General features: G+C 44.3%; 1 protein-coding gene across 2 annotated transcripts in view; it reads left to right on the forward strand.

The window, feature by feature from the left end:
* The window catches only part of RALBP1 (ralA binding protein 1), a 45,877-nt gene that overhangs the window by 17,594 nt on the left and 13,060 nt on the right, over positions 1-15,223 (forward strand). For both annotated transcript variants that reach the window (XM_018039437.1, XM_018039436.1), the window contains exons 2-6: positions 4,983-5,279; positions 6,603-7,061; positions 10,294-10,643; positions 12,325-12,486; positions 13,457-13,588. In XM_018039437.1, the coding sequence (XP_017894926.1) occupies positions 5,036-5,279; positions 6,603-7,061; positions 10,294-10,643; positions 12,325-12,486; positions 13,457-13,588 (1,347 nt within the window). In that variant the 5' untranslated portion in view covers positions 4,983-5,035. The remainder of the gene's footprint in view (positions 1-4,982; positions 5,280-6,602; positions 7,062-10,293; positions 10,644-12,324; positions 12,487-13,456; positions 13,589-15,223) is intronic.

The raw sequence follows: 15,223 nt of genomic DNA on the forward strand, positions 1-15,223 counted from the left end.
TGCCTGCCTCTGCGGAGTTTCTGTTTTGCTCACTAACCTGTCCACCCTTGCTCCAGCGCCATACTGTCATGGTTACGTCTCTGTGCTGGAGGAGACCGCAGAGTAGACTCTGTTCCAGGCTTCTGTCTGGAAGGACAGCCCCCTTCTGGTCCTTCAGCTGAGAGGGCTGGCTTTTGTCATCACTGGGTTTCTGGCATCTTTTGCTGCAAGTCTGTGATGAAGAGGCAGAAAGCGCCCTCCGGGATCAGTGTTGGTTCTCGTATCTCGAGGCCCCGTCCTGTCTTCCTTCTTTGCCTGTCAGTGTGCGGTCTTTTTCTTAGCTGTGCTGACATCTTTCTTAAATGTTGACAAGTTTACATCACTTCTCCTTTTGCCTCAGAAGTAGGAATTTCTTTTTCCCCCCTCACCTTTGGCTGTTTATGCTGAAGTGCCTGTGGGCCCTTCGAGGCCTGTCTCTCTGCCCACTTACTCAGGACGCTGAGGGGTGCTGTGGCTCCCTGAGCTCAGGACCATCCCTGCATCTCCGTTCCGGCCTCTCTCCATCCTGTGCGCCAGCGGCCACTCCTCCCAGCCATGCGTGGCTGAGTCAGGGCAGCAGCTGTTCCTCTGGAGTGGTTTTCGCAAGATCACCTCTTCAGTGTGTCAGGAACAGGACTCTTCCTGGTCAGTCCAGTGTGCAGGACCTGTGTATGGGGCCATCTTGCCCAGTAATTAGCAAGAGTACAGAGTAAGGGGCGGTCCAGACCCACCTGCGTTCTGTGATTCGTGGTCCTGCCCTCATGCCTCTCAGCCCCAGCGTTGTCGCTTCTGGACTTGAACTTGGTGGTGCCCTTCTCAGCTCACACCAGCTGGCTTTCAGTTCAGAACCATCTTGTCTTTCCATGTCTTTTCTGTTGCTTCTTCATGAATCTGCTCCCATCAGACCCGTCTTCTTGCTGTTCTCATAACAAGCCCCACGTTTCTGCTTGTGTCATTAATATGCTGCTCCTCCTGGCATAAGTGCTCTCGTGTGTGTGTGTGTGTACACGTGTACACAGAGGGCACTTCAGCAGAAGGAACGTGTGTTTCCGTCCCAGTTTTACCTCTTGCTGTGTGGAGTAGGATAAGTGACTTCAGTTCTCTGAGCCTTAGTTCTACAGTTTGTAAACCTGGAAAGACACTTTTCTCACAGGACGTGTCAGGTGATGTGAAAGTTCCTGAAGCCACAGAACTCAAATAAAATATGTGTTTCCTTTCTTTGTTTCTGTAATTGGAGGCTGAGGGCCAGGTCATTTCTCCTCATCTTTGTGTCATCAGTGGGACACAGCATGTTGAGAACATGGAATAGACTTGCTAGTGGGTTTAGTTGGTTAAGGAAACGTCTGGCTACTTCCTGTGCAGCCTGTGCTGTGTTAAATGTTCAGTTCAGCTCAGTCGTGTCTGACTCTGCGACCCCATGAATCGCAGCACGCCAGGCCTCCCTGTCTATCACCAGCTCCCGGAGTTCACTCAGACTCACGTCCATCGAGTCCGTGATGCCATCCAGCCATCTCATCCTCTGTCGTCCCCTTTTCCTCCTGCCCCCAGTCCCTCCCAGCATCAGTCTTTTCCAGTGAGTCTACTCTTTGCATGAGGTTGGGCTTGCTAATTACTGGGCAAGATGGCCCCATGCACAGGTCCTTAAGGCCCAGTTTGGCACCCAGGTGTGCTCCTTGATTCTGTAGCTCGGGAGGCGGGCATGGCTTAGCCTGGGCCGTGTGAGGCATGAGCGGGGATTCCTGGAGAAAGGGGTGCTGGTACTTGATCCTTTTTTTAACAGCTTTATTTAGGTGTAATTTGCATACCATAAGATTTCACCCACTTAAAATGTCAATTTACAGTTTGTAACCATCACCACAATCCAAATCTAGACTGTTGCCGTCACTCCAGAAAGATTCCTTGTGCCCATCTGTGGGCCTTATGCGGAAAGACAGGTATGAGCGGGTCGAGCAGGACTCCTGGGAGGAAGGTGGGTCCCAGCGCGGAGGAGACAGCGCAGGGAGGCGTGCAGCCCGGGCCAGGGCGAGCTGCTCCTGCCTGCTCCCATGGTTTCGCTCTCCGCTCTTCAGACCTCAGTTTCCCCACCTGTGATACATAACCGATAGGCTGGTGGCATCTTAGCTCCCTTTAAACTCTCATTCCTTCAGTTAAGAAAAGAATGTATTAAAAAAAAAAAAAAAGCCGTCAGGACCCATGAAGTAAAACCAGAGAATTGGGAGTGACAGCGAGGCTCACAGTTCCTTTGATGAAATTTCTCCTTTAATGTTTTTCCTGCTTAGGCAAGTAGTAGTGTATACTGTCCTGGCAGAAAACTGATGAAACGTAAACAAGTGAAAAGATCACTTATAACCTTTTTCATTCAGAGATAATTGTTCCTAAGGTCCCCTTGTTCTCACATTTTCTGTGTGCTTGTATATTTAAAAGTCGATACTGTGCTGTGAATTGCTTTCCTCAGACTATTAAATATCGTCAGAAACATATTTATGAGACTGAAAAAACATGGCCTGTTCATTAGAAAAGCGTGATAATAGCAGTAAAGTGATAGACGGCGTGGTAAGGCTCAAAATAAAAGGAGATCTTTCTCTCCCTCCTCTTTCACAGCTTCGGAGACTTAACAATGGTTTACTGTGTCAGAGATGGCTTGTGTGTGACTTTACCTTCCGTTATTTGGATCAAGCCTAATTTAATGTGTCTTTCATTGATAGCCATTTAGATTTTGCTGTCTTTGCTTTCACAATGCTAAAATGATTATTTTCATGTGCACGTCTTTGAATGCTTATAAAAGGATGTCTGAAGGATAAGTTCCTAAAAAGAGGAATTCTTAGATCAAAGAGAGCACATTTAAAATTTTGATAGATTTTGCCAAGTTGCTTTTCAGAAAAGACCGTGCTGGTTTATACTTCAGCTGTTGGTGGATACTCTCCCTTAGTGGATATTCACACCCTTACCAGCACTTGGTATATTATAGACCTTTTTTGTTCTTTGCCAGTCTGATGTTATAAAAATTCTAACTTACCGTCTTATGTTCTTAAAAATTGCAATTGTACTTGAATGTTATTTTCATGTGGATATTAGTCATTTTCCTGTGAACTGCTTCACATTCTTGCTATGTTGAAATTTTCATTGATTTGTGAGAACTCTGCTTTTTAGAAAAGTTCGCTCTCATATTTTACACTTTTTTTTTCACATTTGCTTGTCTTTTGATTTTGTTTATGGTCAGATTTATCAGTTATCACTTGTGTTTGTGTGTTTTTAAAATTTCAAAATCACCTTCAGTTCAGTTCAGTCGGTCAGTCGTGTCTGACTCTTTGCGACCCCATGAATCGCAGCATGCCAGGCCTCCCCATCCATCACCAACTCCCGGCGTTCGCTCAAACTCACATCCACCGAGTCGGTGATGCCATCTCATCCTCTGTCGTCCCCTTCTCCTCCTGCCCCCAATCCCTCCCAGCATCAGTCTTTTCCAATGAGTCCACTCTTTGCATCAGGTAGCCAAAGTACTGGAGTTTCAGCTTTAGCATCATTCCTTCCAAAGAACACCCAGGACTGATCTCCTTTAGAATGGACTGGTTGGATCTCCTTGCAGTCCAAGGGACTTGCAAGAGTCTTCTCCAACACCACAGTTCAAAAGCATCAATTCTTCAGCACTCAGCTTTCTTCACAGTCCAACTCTCACATCCATACATGACTACTGGGAAAACCATAGCCTTGACTAGATGAACCTTTGTTGGCAAAGTAACGTCTCTGCTTTCCAATATGTTATCTAGGTTGGTCATAACTTTCCTTTCAAGGAGTAAGCGTCTTTTAATTTCATGGCTGCAATCACCGTCTGCAGTGATTTTGGAGCCCCCCAAAAATAAAGTCTGACACTATGTCCACTGTTTCCCCATCTATTTCCCATGAAGTGATGGGACCAGATGCCATGATCTTCATTTTCTGAATGCTGAGCTTTAAGCCAACTTTTTCACTCTCCTCTTTCACTTTCATCAAGAGGCTTTTTAGTTCCTCTTCACTTTGTGCCTTAAACCAGTGCAAAGAGAAACAAGTGATTCTGGTAGTTTTTCAGATGAATATTATAAAAACATTAAAGAGGAGTAAGAACTAACACAGTTCACTTTTGAGCATGGTACTTAAACTGTGTACCGTTGTGTAATGAAGAAGAAAAATGTGAACAGATCTTGAGCTTTTCTTATATTTGTACCTTTTTATTATTTCTTTAAAAATTTTTATTATTGAAATATAGCTGGATTACAAAGTTGTGTTAATTATTGCTGTGCAGCACCGTGGTTCAGTTATACACATATACCCACGCATATATATTCTTTTTCATACTTTCCGTTCTGGTTTATCACATGATATTGAGTACAGTTCCCTGTGCTGCACAGTAGAACCTTGGTATTTATCCACATTTGTCCTTTGTGGTGTCCATTCTAGCAAAACTGTTTTGTGTGCAGTTTAGGAATGAGCAAGTGAGGTTCTCCCTCTGTTAGCTGTATCAACACATGGATTGCCTACTGCATGTAACTGCAGCTAATGATCTGAACCTGTGTGAGTCACTACATCTATCACTGTTTTGTAAATTTTACTAATGACACTGAACTGTTCATGTGTAGTTATATAAAGAGTCTTGTTACTCATGGTTGTTTGTTCATAACTTAAGAAAAATTAAGGTTTCTGTTGGATAGCAATCGAAATGAAACCTCTTACAGCGGCGGGCTCTTTTTAGGAGAAACTCTGTCCTGCCTTGATGTCCTGTGTCCTTTCATTTGGTTAATTTTCCTCACACTTGAAGATCCAGCGCTTTCAGGTTTTTGAGAACTGACGTGCATGTGTGAGGCACGAATGCAACTCAAGATGACAAAACCAGCGACGGTTCTTGAGGGGGGTTTGCCGAGCTGTGCGTCTGTCTGCTGCCCCTGGGCGCTGGTGGCCACCAGGTGATCGTGATGCTCTGTCTCCCGCAGGTGTGATGGATAGGTGACCGAGAAGCCCTGCTCGCTGTCATCAGGGAGGCAGCATGACCGAGTGCTTCCTGCCCCCCACCAGCAGCCCCAGTGAGCACCGCAGGGTGGAGCATGGCGGCGGGCTCACCCGCACCCCCAGCTCCGAGGAGATCAGCCCCACCAAGTTTCCCGGGCTGTACCGCACGGGCGAGCCCTCTCCCCCCCACGACAGCCTCCATGAGCCTCCCGATGTAGTGTCTGACGATGAGAAGGACCATGGGAAGAAGAAAGGAAAGTTCAAGAAAAAGGAAAAAAGGAGTAAGTGCCATTTCCTCTGTGCTGTGGCTTTACTCTAGATAAATATCTGCTCTAGTCACGTGTACCTGCCATCCTATATCCAGGGACTCCTGCTTTATATTTTGTTTTCAGGGTCTCAGTTTTTGTATTTTAGGGTCTTACTGTCGCAAGTAAAAATACTGAATTTCCAGAAGTGGTAAAGTTTTCTGGTGGAGGTTTCTTAAGTTGGTTTTTTAAAATAATGTATGAAAAATAATTGTTGAAATTTTGTGCTTATGGAGTCTCACTGTCTTGGTGAGGTTGTGTAGGCCAGTTGGGGCACATGGTAAGAGATAGTGTATTTGTTTTCTTAAGCAGATACCACGACACGCCCATATGGGATTCCTGTTCTGTAGGGAGGATGATAGCTTTCTATTACTGGGTTGGCTGAAAAGTTCAGGTTTTCCTGTACAATGTTACAGAAAAACTCAAATGAACTTTTTGGCCACCCCAATATCATGTTCTTTTGCCATTCTGGTTGGTGTGGAATTCGTGGTATTTTAACTAGAGGGAAATTTATGCAGTACCTTTAATCTCTATTATAGAATCTCTATTATTAGTTTCTATTTTAGCTTGTAAGATATTAGGGTAAAGAAAAGAACAGGAGAGTTTTAGATGTTTTTAAAAAAACCCAAAAAACAAGGAAGCCAAACTAGGGCAGCTCTGATATTGAGTAGCTGGCAGTGTGAAACCCAGGCTTCTGACTCAGGGGCATGGCTGACACTCGAGGTTAGGGGTTTCCTGGTTGGTCTTCCCCAGAGGAAGCTCCATCCCTGCTGCTGCCCCAGAAGGAACTTACCAGCCAGAGACCTGGGAGCCAGATGCGGTGGGGAGGAAAAGAGCACCTACACAGTCCTGCATCTCCAGTTGTGACTGGAGATGGCTTTAGAGTCCAGGCACCAAATAGAAAAACCTAAGCTAAGAGAAGTGGAGGTTAGAGGATGTTCTTCCGAGTGTGCAGGAATGTTGTGTGTGATGGTGGGATTCTTTCCAAATAATTTGAAATAATAAATGATTATTTACAGTAATTTGGTTTGTAAAAGCTCCTCTTGCACATATGTGTAAAATAAAACCAGTTGCAAGGGTAACTAGCTCTGGTCACGTTGCCCTCTTGTGGTTGAGGGATGTCATAGCAACACTATTCAGCCGAGATGAATGGCTGGGAAAACAGGAGGGCTGGGCCACAGGTGGAAAGCTAAGTCGCCAAGGCCAGGTGACTCTTCTTTGGTCCTGTTTTAAACATAAAAAACGGACAGTGTGACATTCAGCAGACTGTGACTCACGCTTCCTGCGTTTCTTTGGCAGCTGAAGGCTATGCTGCCTTTCAGGAAGATAGTTCGGGGGAAGAAGCCGAAAGTCCTTCCAAAATGAAGAGGTCCAAGGGGATCCATGTCTTCAAGAAGCCCAGCTTTTCTAAAAAGAAAGAGAAGGATTTTAAAATAAAAGAGAAACCCAAAGAGGAAAAACATAAAGAAGAAAAGCACAAAGAGGAGAAGCATAAAGAGAAGAAGTCGAAAGACTTGACAGCAGCCGACGTGGTTAAACAGTGGAAGGAGAAGAAGAAGAAGAAGAAGCCGATTCAGGAGACAGAGGTGCCTCAGCTGGATGTCCCGAGCCTCAGGCCCATCTTCGGGGTCCCGCTGGCGGACGCGGTGGAGAGGACCATGATGTACGACGGCGTGCGGCTGCCCGCGGTCTTCCGGGAGTGCGTGGACTACGTGGAGAAGCACGGCATGAAGTGCGAGGGCATCTACAGGGTGTCAGGTGAGGGCCGCGCTGCTTGCTACCGGTCCGCTTGCCTCTGTGTTTCACAGGAAGGAGCAGAATACTTGGGAGCAAGATTGTGACCTGGGTCCTAAGCCTCATTCATGTCCTTGGTCCTTCCAGGTGAACAAAGGCTCCACACTGTGTCCGTGTGTGTGTGTGTGTGTGTGTGTGTGTATACGCGCGCGCATGCTGCCTTTTTACTCGATCCCCACACCCCCATTAGGAGGGCTCACAGTGGGTTGATTGTGCAATGCCTGGCGCGTGTGGCCAGCACCCTTCACCTGGGTGCCCCCGAGAGGCTGGGTGCTGGGAGGAGGTCAGCGGGGAGGAAGGGCATCTGGCGTCTGCGTCCAGGATGTGTCTTGGCCACGAGACACCATGACTGACACTGTCGTGTGAGTTTTTCCTCAGTCCAGCTGAGGGATGGGCTGTTCTTGCTAAGTGTTTAGACCCCAGGGGTGGATTCCTCCAGGTCAGCTGTGGCTCTGACATAATGTTATTGAAGTCTAGGTTCCATTTTCCTACATTCCGTGTGTGTGAAAACTAACATCTCGTACTTGGCAGGAGTGTGATTCCTATTGGGTGTCTAAAGTTGAACTGGACACGTGTGGTCCAAAATTGAGCCTCTGTTCTTACAAAGCGGTGTGGCTTAGGTGTTGGTGCAGGATGCAGCTCCTACCTGTGCTACACCCGTGCTGTCGCTCCTCACCTTCCCATGACTGAGGCTGTAACATGCATTGTTGCTCATGCATATTCATGATGAGTTAGATCATACACATTTAGAATAAAGAGACTAGATTTAGTTTTTCCATTTAATTGGTTCATGCACATTTCTTGAAGGTAATTTGATATGCCCTTTCTTTGTTAAGAAAGAGCAGGCATGTTTGATAACTGGGGAGACTGTTATGTAGCCCACAGAAAACATGTCGTTTAATGAGTGTTTTGGCTAATATGCTGCTATTTTATAGAAAATAAGAAAATAAATTAGGCACTGAATTTTAACTTATAACTTCTTAGTTACATAAAATAAACATATTTAACTGAATGTAAAACTTGCCTTTTAAGAAAAATTAATGATGGATTTTTAAAGATCTACACAAGACTAACGTAGCTGCTTCTCGCTCGTGATTCTGATAGGCATGAGGAAATTTCATTTTAGGTGAAAGCTTCTCTGAAGGTTCCTACAGCGTGTTCAGAGGGCTCTCTGGACTTTGTCCCGATTTTCTATGTTTGTATTCTTTTGCCGCTGGAGGTGTGGGATGTCTGCTCTGTTCGACACTGAGCTGCACCCCTGGTCCTTGGCTGCTTGGAGAGCGAGCACCTGCTTTGATCAGTTCTGTGTTTATCTGTGAGGCTGTGGCAGAACACTGCACTCAGCATTCGGGACTGCAGAACCGTGCCTGTGACTTTTCTTTTCGAATGCTAGTAGTATTGCTTTTTCATGGATAACTTTGATTCACACTTACTCATGTCCAAGTTCTAGTTTTAGAACGAATCTCTTGTCATCTGCTCTTTCTGTACTTGAGACTTTGAAGTGTTCAGTTTTTAAAAGGAAAGCATTTTGGTAACAATTTCTGAGTAACAGACTAAACACATATTCTCATTGTTCACTTGTGCCATTTTCTGGGCAGGCACTGCTGGGGCAAAGTTACACATCTACAAGGTATTCATGAGAGAGGAGGTCATCAGGAATTTCAATTAAAGTTATCGCTCACCATATTTTATTCAGAAAAGTAAGAAAATAGGAATTATTTTCTAACTTTTCCATCTCAAAATGAAGATTATAGCAAAATAAAATCCATATTATTATTTTCCTATTTGGAATTTCTGGGGGGGGGGTTTTGTCAGTGCTGGATTAAGTTACTGATTACTGTGATGCCATTAAAAGGTTTTGTAATGTTTACCATTACAATGTCAGCCTCAATTCGTGGCTTGTTTTTAATAACTGGCCTAAAGTTTTTTTTTAATTGAAGTATAGTTGATGTACAGTTTCTTTAAGTTTCAGAGATACAACAGTGGTTCGCCACTTTTAAAGGTTACACTCCAGTCGTAGTTGTTGTGAAACACTGGCCGTGTTCCCTGTGCTGTACTGTGGAGTGTGTTTACTTTGCACATTGAGTGTGTGCCTCTTAGTTCCCCACCTCTAACTTAGCCCTCAGGCTTCCTCTCCCCTCTGGTGACCACTGACTTGTTCTCTATGTCTGAGTCTGTTCCTTTTTTGTTACATTCGCTGCTTTGTTTGTTTAGATTCCAGAAAGGAAGTACTTGTCTTTCTCTGACTTATTTCATGTAGCTTAACACCCTCCAGGTTGAGCCATGCTGTTGCCAGTGGCAGGATTTCGTTCTTGTTTGTAGCTGAGTGGCATTCTGTTGTGTGTAGCGTCACACCTTGGCCTGAAGTTTCAAGTATTGAAGACAGCTGAAGCTACTTTGTGCTCTCATGAGTGAGCACTCAGTGTCACTGAATTCTGTCTTAAATGCAGATTGGAGTCAAGGCTTACATACTTAGTGTCTTAAAAACATTTATGTGTATTTCTTTCTGACCAGTAAGAAAAGCAAGACAATTTGATTTTAGTAACCCAGATTTCACTTCTTTTTTGGTTCTAGCCCTGTTTTAGATTAAGAAAACATGTAAAGAATTTAAATGTAGAAATTAGATATTAGGTATTATTAGAAATTAGGTATTTATTGGGGAATAATTTTCAGACACTTTGTTTAGATGGTGAGCTCACCTTTTCCATTTGATACAATTTTTATTTATAAAAAAGTACTCACCCACACCTTTTTGCAGTGTGCTTTTGTGTACTGGGTTGTATTTTAAATTGTCAATTTTGTGACTGGTTAGAAAAAGCAGTTGGCCACTCATGTAGAGGAAGGCTTATGCTCGAATTATAGTTTAACTTTTGCCTACGTAATCTTTAAAAACATATTTTCCCTTAATCGATTGGCATATTTGCTTAATGTTTCTGTGTTTGCTGTGATATTTGTTCTGAATATTGTTTTTCCATTATCATGTAGCGTTTGGCTAAATTCGTCCTCAGAGTGTAGCCTTCTCTCTTATTTACGGAGGAATTGTGTGAACAATATGCAGACAAACAGTTAACATGCCAGGTTGGCTCTTTTCCCATCTCCCCCAGGGGTGATGGTGGGCATGCTGCGGAAGAAAGCTGTGTATTTGATTTTTTTTTTCCTTGACACTTTTATTTGTTCTGAATTTGAATGTTCTCAGGAATTAAATCCAAGGTGGATGAGCTGAAAGCAGCCTACGACAGAGAGGAGTCTCCAAACTTGGAAGAGTATGAACCGAACACGGTGGCCAGTTTGCTAAAGCAGTACCTGCGGGACCTGCCTGAGAACCTGCTGACCAAGGAGCTCCTCCCTCGCTTCGAGGAGGCGTGTGGCCGGAGCTCGGAGGCCGAGAAGGTGCAGGAGTTCCAGCGCCTGCTGGAAGAGCTGCCCGAGTGCAGCCGCCTTCTCATCTCTTGGCTCATCGTGCACATGGACCATGTTATTGCCAAGGAACTGGAAACAAAAATGAACATCCAGAACATTTCCATAGTGCTCAGCCCCACTGTCCAGGTACACGGCCTTCCTGGCACACATGTGGGCCCTTGGGGTTGGGGCGAGGGCGCTTCCTGTGCTGAGTCATACACCAAGCAGTGGACCAGGGACAGTGGGCAAGGGCCTGGCCTGAGTGTTGCTGTTTTCTTTCACAGTGTGGATGGTGTTGACGTGAAAGGTGGTAAGCCTGTTGACCTTTTAGCTGTGCCTGTGAAATCTGAGTATTGTTCAGGTTTGGGTGTAGGTCTTATAAGCAGCTCCTGATGACAGTGACCTGTCCTTAGTGGAGGAGGAGCCTGGATACCTGCAGTCCCAGTTCATCTGCAGAGTTTTAAAGATTTCAGTTACTCCATCAAATAGCATTACTGCTCAGTCATGTCACACAGACATACAGACTCAGGCCCAAGGGGGCCTAACGTTATTCATTTGGTCAGGAACTTAACCTGAAGATTTCAGTCATGAAGCTTATATAAAGTATTTTATAGAATCTTAACCTGGGGAGGCATTTCAAGGAGGTGGGTGGTGATTCTTTGTAACGTAAATTCCTGGTCTTCGTTTCCTGCTGCTCACTTGGTGCTGGCATAGAATGTGTGGTGAGTTCCTTTACTGGAGTTACTGATATTTCACTCTGGCCAGAAATAGAGGGCAGAATAATGAGGGGTTATAGTTTTTGTTTTAAGCCCTCTTGGTGAATACACCAGGTCATTTGTTGGTCACTGTTACAGCACACTGTGACGTATAACAGTTTTTTTTCTTTCACTGAAGATTCCTTCATTGCTCATTGCTTATAGCTTGGAAACAAGATGTTCCTTAAATTTCCTGTTAGTTAAATTTCAGAATTTGGTAAATGTTACATTATTACTTAGTATTTCTATAATAGGGATGGTGGTGTCACAGAAGATGCAGGTGTGTTGTCAGAGTAAGTTAGGTAGGAAACAGTTTCTTTTACTAGCTATTTAGCCACCTAACATCCTGGTGTCTTAGCATCTGAGCTTTGGAGTTTCCTGGAAGGTGTTTGTCCCTGGAGTTGGGGTTCCCATGCTCAGCCCAGCTCTGTAGCCACAGGCTCGCCTGTTCCTCAGTTGATCCAGTCGCGTGTGTTAGAATGCCTCATAGTAACTGGAAAATAAAGAACGTAGGATTTAAAAAATCAGTTAATGCTCTAGTGCTGCTGCTGCTGCTGCTGCTAAGTTGCTTCAATCGTGTCCGACTCTGTGCGAACCCATAGACAGCAGCCCGCCAGGCTCTGCCGTCCCTGGGATTCTCCAGGCAAGAGCACTGGAGTGGGTTGCCATTGCCTTCTCCAGTGCATGAAAGTGAAAAGTGAAAGTGAAGTCGCTCAGTCGTGTCCGACCCTCAGCGACTCCATGGACTGCAGCCTTCCAGTCTCTTCTGTCCGTGGGATTTTCCAGGCAAGAGTACTGGAGTGGGTTGCCATTGCCTTCTCCGGCTCTAGTGCTAAAACAGAATAAATCAATGATAATCAGCCTCTGCATCCCTTTCTTGGCTTTTCCCCCAGTCCCTCATAGTGCTGAGTCTACCACTTAATCTGTACTTTCTTATTCTCTTCTTTAAATTGGCCATTAAGTAGCAAAGCATGTCTTGTGACTCCTGAGGATTAAAAGAGGTACTTAGGCAATAGACACAAATGAAATGAAATGATTTTAATATTTTTCTTGTAAATCCTTTTTTTTTTTAGATTAGCAATCGTGTTCTCTATGTATTTTTCACACACGTGCAAGAGCTCTTTGGAAATGTGACACTGAAGCAAGTGACGAAGCCCCTGCGATGGTCTAACATGGCCACGATGCCCACACTGCCCGAGACGCAGGAGAGCATCAAGGAGGAGATCCGGAGACAGGTGTGTGCCTGCCGCCCTCCGGCCCCCGAGCTGCCCTCGCGCTGACCCTGCAGGAGACGGGTGCTGACGGCCCATGAGTCCCTGGCCGTTGAGCACTTCTGTGTGTGTGTAGCTTTCGGGCACGTTCTTCATGGCACACCAAGGCCAGAACTTCCCATGTGATGCTGATTCATGCTCATTAAGTCAGGATATCATGGTACACAGAGCACAGGTTTGGAAATCAAAAGACCTGGCTTGAAATTCTTGCTCTGCTCCTGAGTGACCAAATAAGGCACATTGCTTAACCTCCTTAAGGCTTGGGGATTGCATTTAAAAGTAAGTCCTCTCCTAGGTTTGATCAGAAGATGACCTTTAAAAATGTTCAGCAAGGTGCCAGGTATGTTTTAAGCAGTCCAAAAATGTTGCCTTATCTGAACAAGGCTGCATTTATTGGCCTTATTTTACAGATGAGAATAATGAAAGTTGGCAGAGGTAAATAACTTACTCTGTGTCACCTGGTTTATTACCAAGTATTACAACCAGGATTTAACCCCGGATCCTGTGCTTTCCTGAAATAGCGCTGGTCAGTTGTGTGTGCTTGGCAAGCCCAGTAAGAAACTCAAGACTAAGACATTTACTTATATTTGATTATTATTGCATCTTTTGTTCACATGTAACACATCAGATCCCTGCTTGCTTTTCTTCCCTGTCCTTTCCAAGTTCCTGTTTCTTAGTAGTTGATATTGTTGGGGGAAGGGATGTGAATTGACTGCTGGGAACCAATGTGTACTGATGGATTAGAACCTAGTGCTCAGGCAGAAAAACTACAGAGGATTTTTCAGTCATAGCCTTGAAAACACAATCTGTGCCATTATGTCATTTCTTTAATGATAACTGAAAAGTAGTCGATTTTGCATCTTTAGAAATGGCACGTGGCTTTAAGATGATAGGATGTGAAATCCTATTCAGTGTGTGGTGTATTACTTTCTAGGAGTTTCTTTTGAATTGTTTACATCGAGATCTACAGGGCGGGATAAAGGATTTATCGAAAGAGGAGAGATTATGGGAAGTACAAAGAATTCTGACAGCCCTCAAGAGAAAACTGAGAGAAGCTAAAAGACAAGTGAGTAAATTTATTATTTTGGTATATCATGTTTATGATGAAGTGTAAAAAGAATGCATTAAAATCTTTTACATGCTATTCTAAGTTATTTTTTTTAAGTATGACAACAAATCCTTTTTGAAGGGAAGTTCCCTGATGGGAGATTTGTTCACATGTTTCCAGTTCTGGATTATTGATCCTTCAGCTTGGTATCAGGGAAGTATTTCCTTTAATTTAGGAAGTTGAGTTTTTTAATTACACTGTTTGACTAAAAAGATGTCAGTTTTGTTGTTTTCTGGCTTGGTTGGACCTGTAAACAGGTTTCCAGGGTGAGAAGCAGTCCAGTGGTGATATATTTCAAAGGCTGCAGGGGAATTGGAGGCCTTACACATGGAGGTACCAAAGGTCAGGAGGGGTTTTCTTTCCCTGGAAACAAGCAGGTGACACGTTCTGCTCGATGAGCTTGGGGTTTGCAAGCCAGACTGTTGGTCTCCCTCTGGCTCAGTGTGTTGCTTGGCGCTTGGACTCTGTGAGTGTCCTGGCCAGTCTGAGGTTGAGGTCCCACATCTCTGGCCCCTCCTACACCCATGTGCAGATTCTATGCCAGGGTCCAAGAGCACTTCCAAGGGACACAAGTTGGCATCTGTCTGATGGACCTCGTGGTGGTCAAGCTGTGCTTCTGCTGAGAGACCGGACAGTGCAGTGCTCTGGCTCGAGGGCTGGCGGGCTGCATGGGTGTGGCGGTGGCTTTGTCAGAGAGGAGGCAGCGACAAGGTGTCTGCCCTGCGCTCCAGGACCTGCAGTTGCCCTCTGTGCATTTTCCTTTCTCCTTTTCCTCTGCCTACCAGATTATCTATCTTTTGCTTACAATGCCTGTTTTTAATTACTCCCTTCATGACTTGGCCTGGAATCAGGTTTTAGTGACAGACCAACCAGGCCTTGTGTGGTCATTGTCCACTGTGTGGTGTCACCCGTCAGCCTTTAACACAGGGTCTTGACCCAGGTGGGTGTGGCTTCCTTTCTCTTGCTTCTGCATCTCTCTTGGATAAAGGAACTGTGACATAACAAACCAGAGCCAAGACAGAATGGGATGGATTACCTCTGCTTTGCTAGTTTCTTGAAGCTGTCTTCATGTCTGCTTATTAATTCACAGAATGCTCCAAAGGTTCTATCAAGTTGATTTCAACTTTGAGGAATAAATGACTTTTAAAGATTCTTTCTATTAACAGACTAAAAATAAGAAAGATGATAAGATCATAACAAAAGATGCAGAAAAAGTATGTAGCGGAATTTGATATTTATTTCTTGTTAAAAACTCTTATCTTTTCAGCCTGATAAACAGCATTTACAGAAAAAAATCTGTGATTTACATTGTACGTCATGGTAAAAGTCTGAATATTTTCTTCTGGAATTGATTGGGTATACAGGCAAGGATTTCTGCTTTTACTGCTCCTGTTCAACATTGTACTAGAGGTGTTTTAGCCAGTGTGGCAAAACAAGGAAAAGAAAAAAAAGGCATACGCATTGGAGAGAAATTAGTCTTTATACACAGATCATGGGATCATCTCTGTATAAAATCTTAAGGAATCTATACAAAATTGAATATGTGAGTTTAGCAATGCTGTAACATAAAGATCAGGTATACATGTCTGTTGT

This window comes from Capra hircus, chromosome 24 (assembly GCF_001704415.2).
Source record: "Capra hircus breed San Clemente chromosome 24, ASM170441v1, whole genome shotgun sequence".
Classification (NCBI taxonomy): Eukaryota; Metazoa; Chordata; class Mammalia; order Artiodactyla; family Bovidae; genus Capra; species Capra hircus.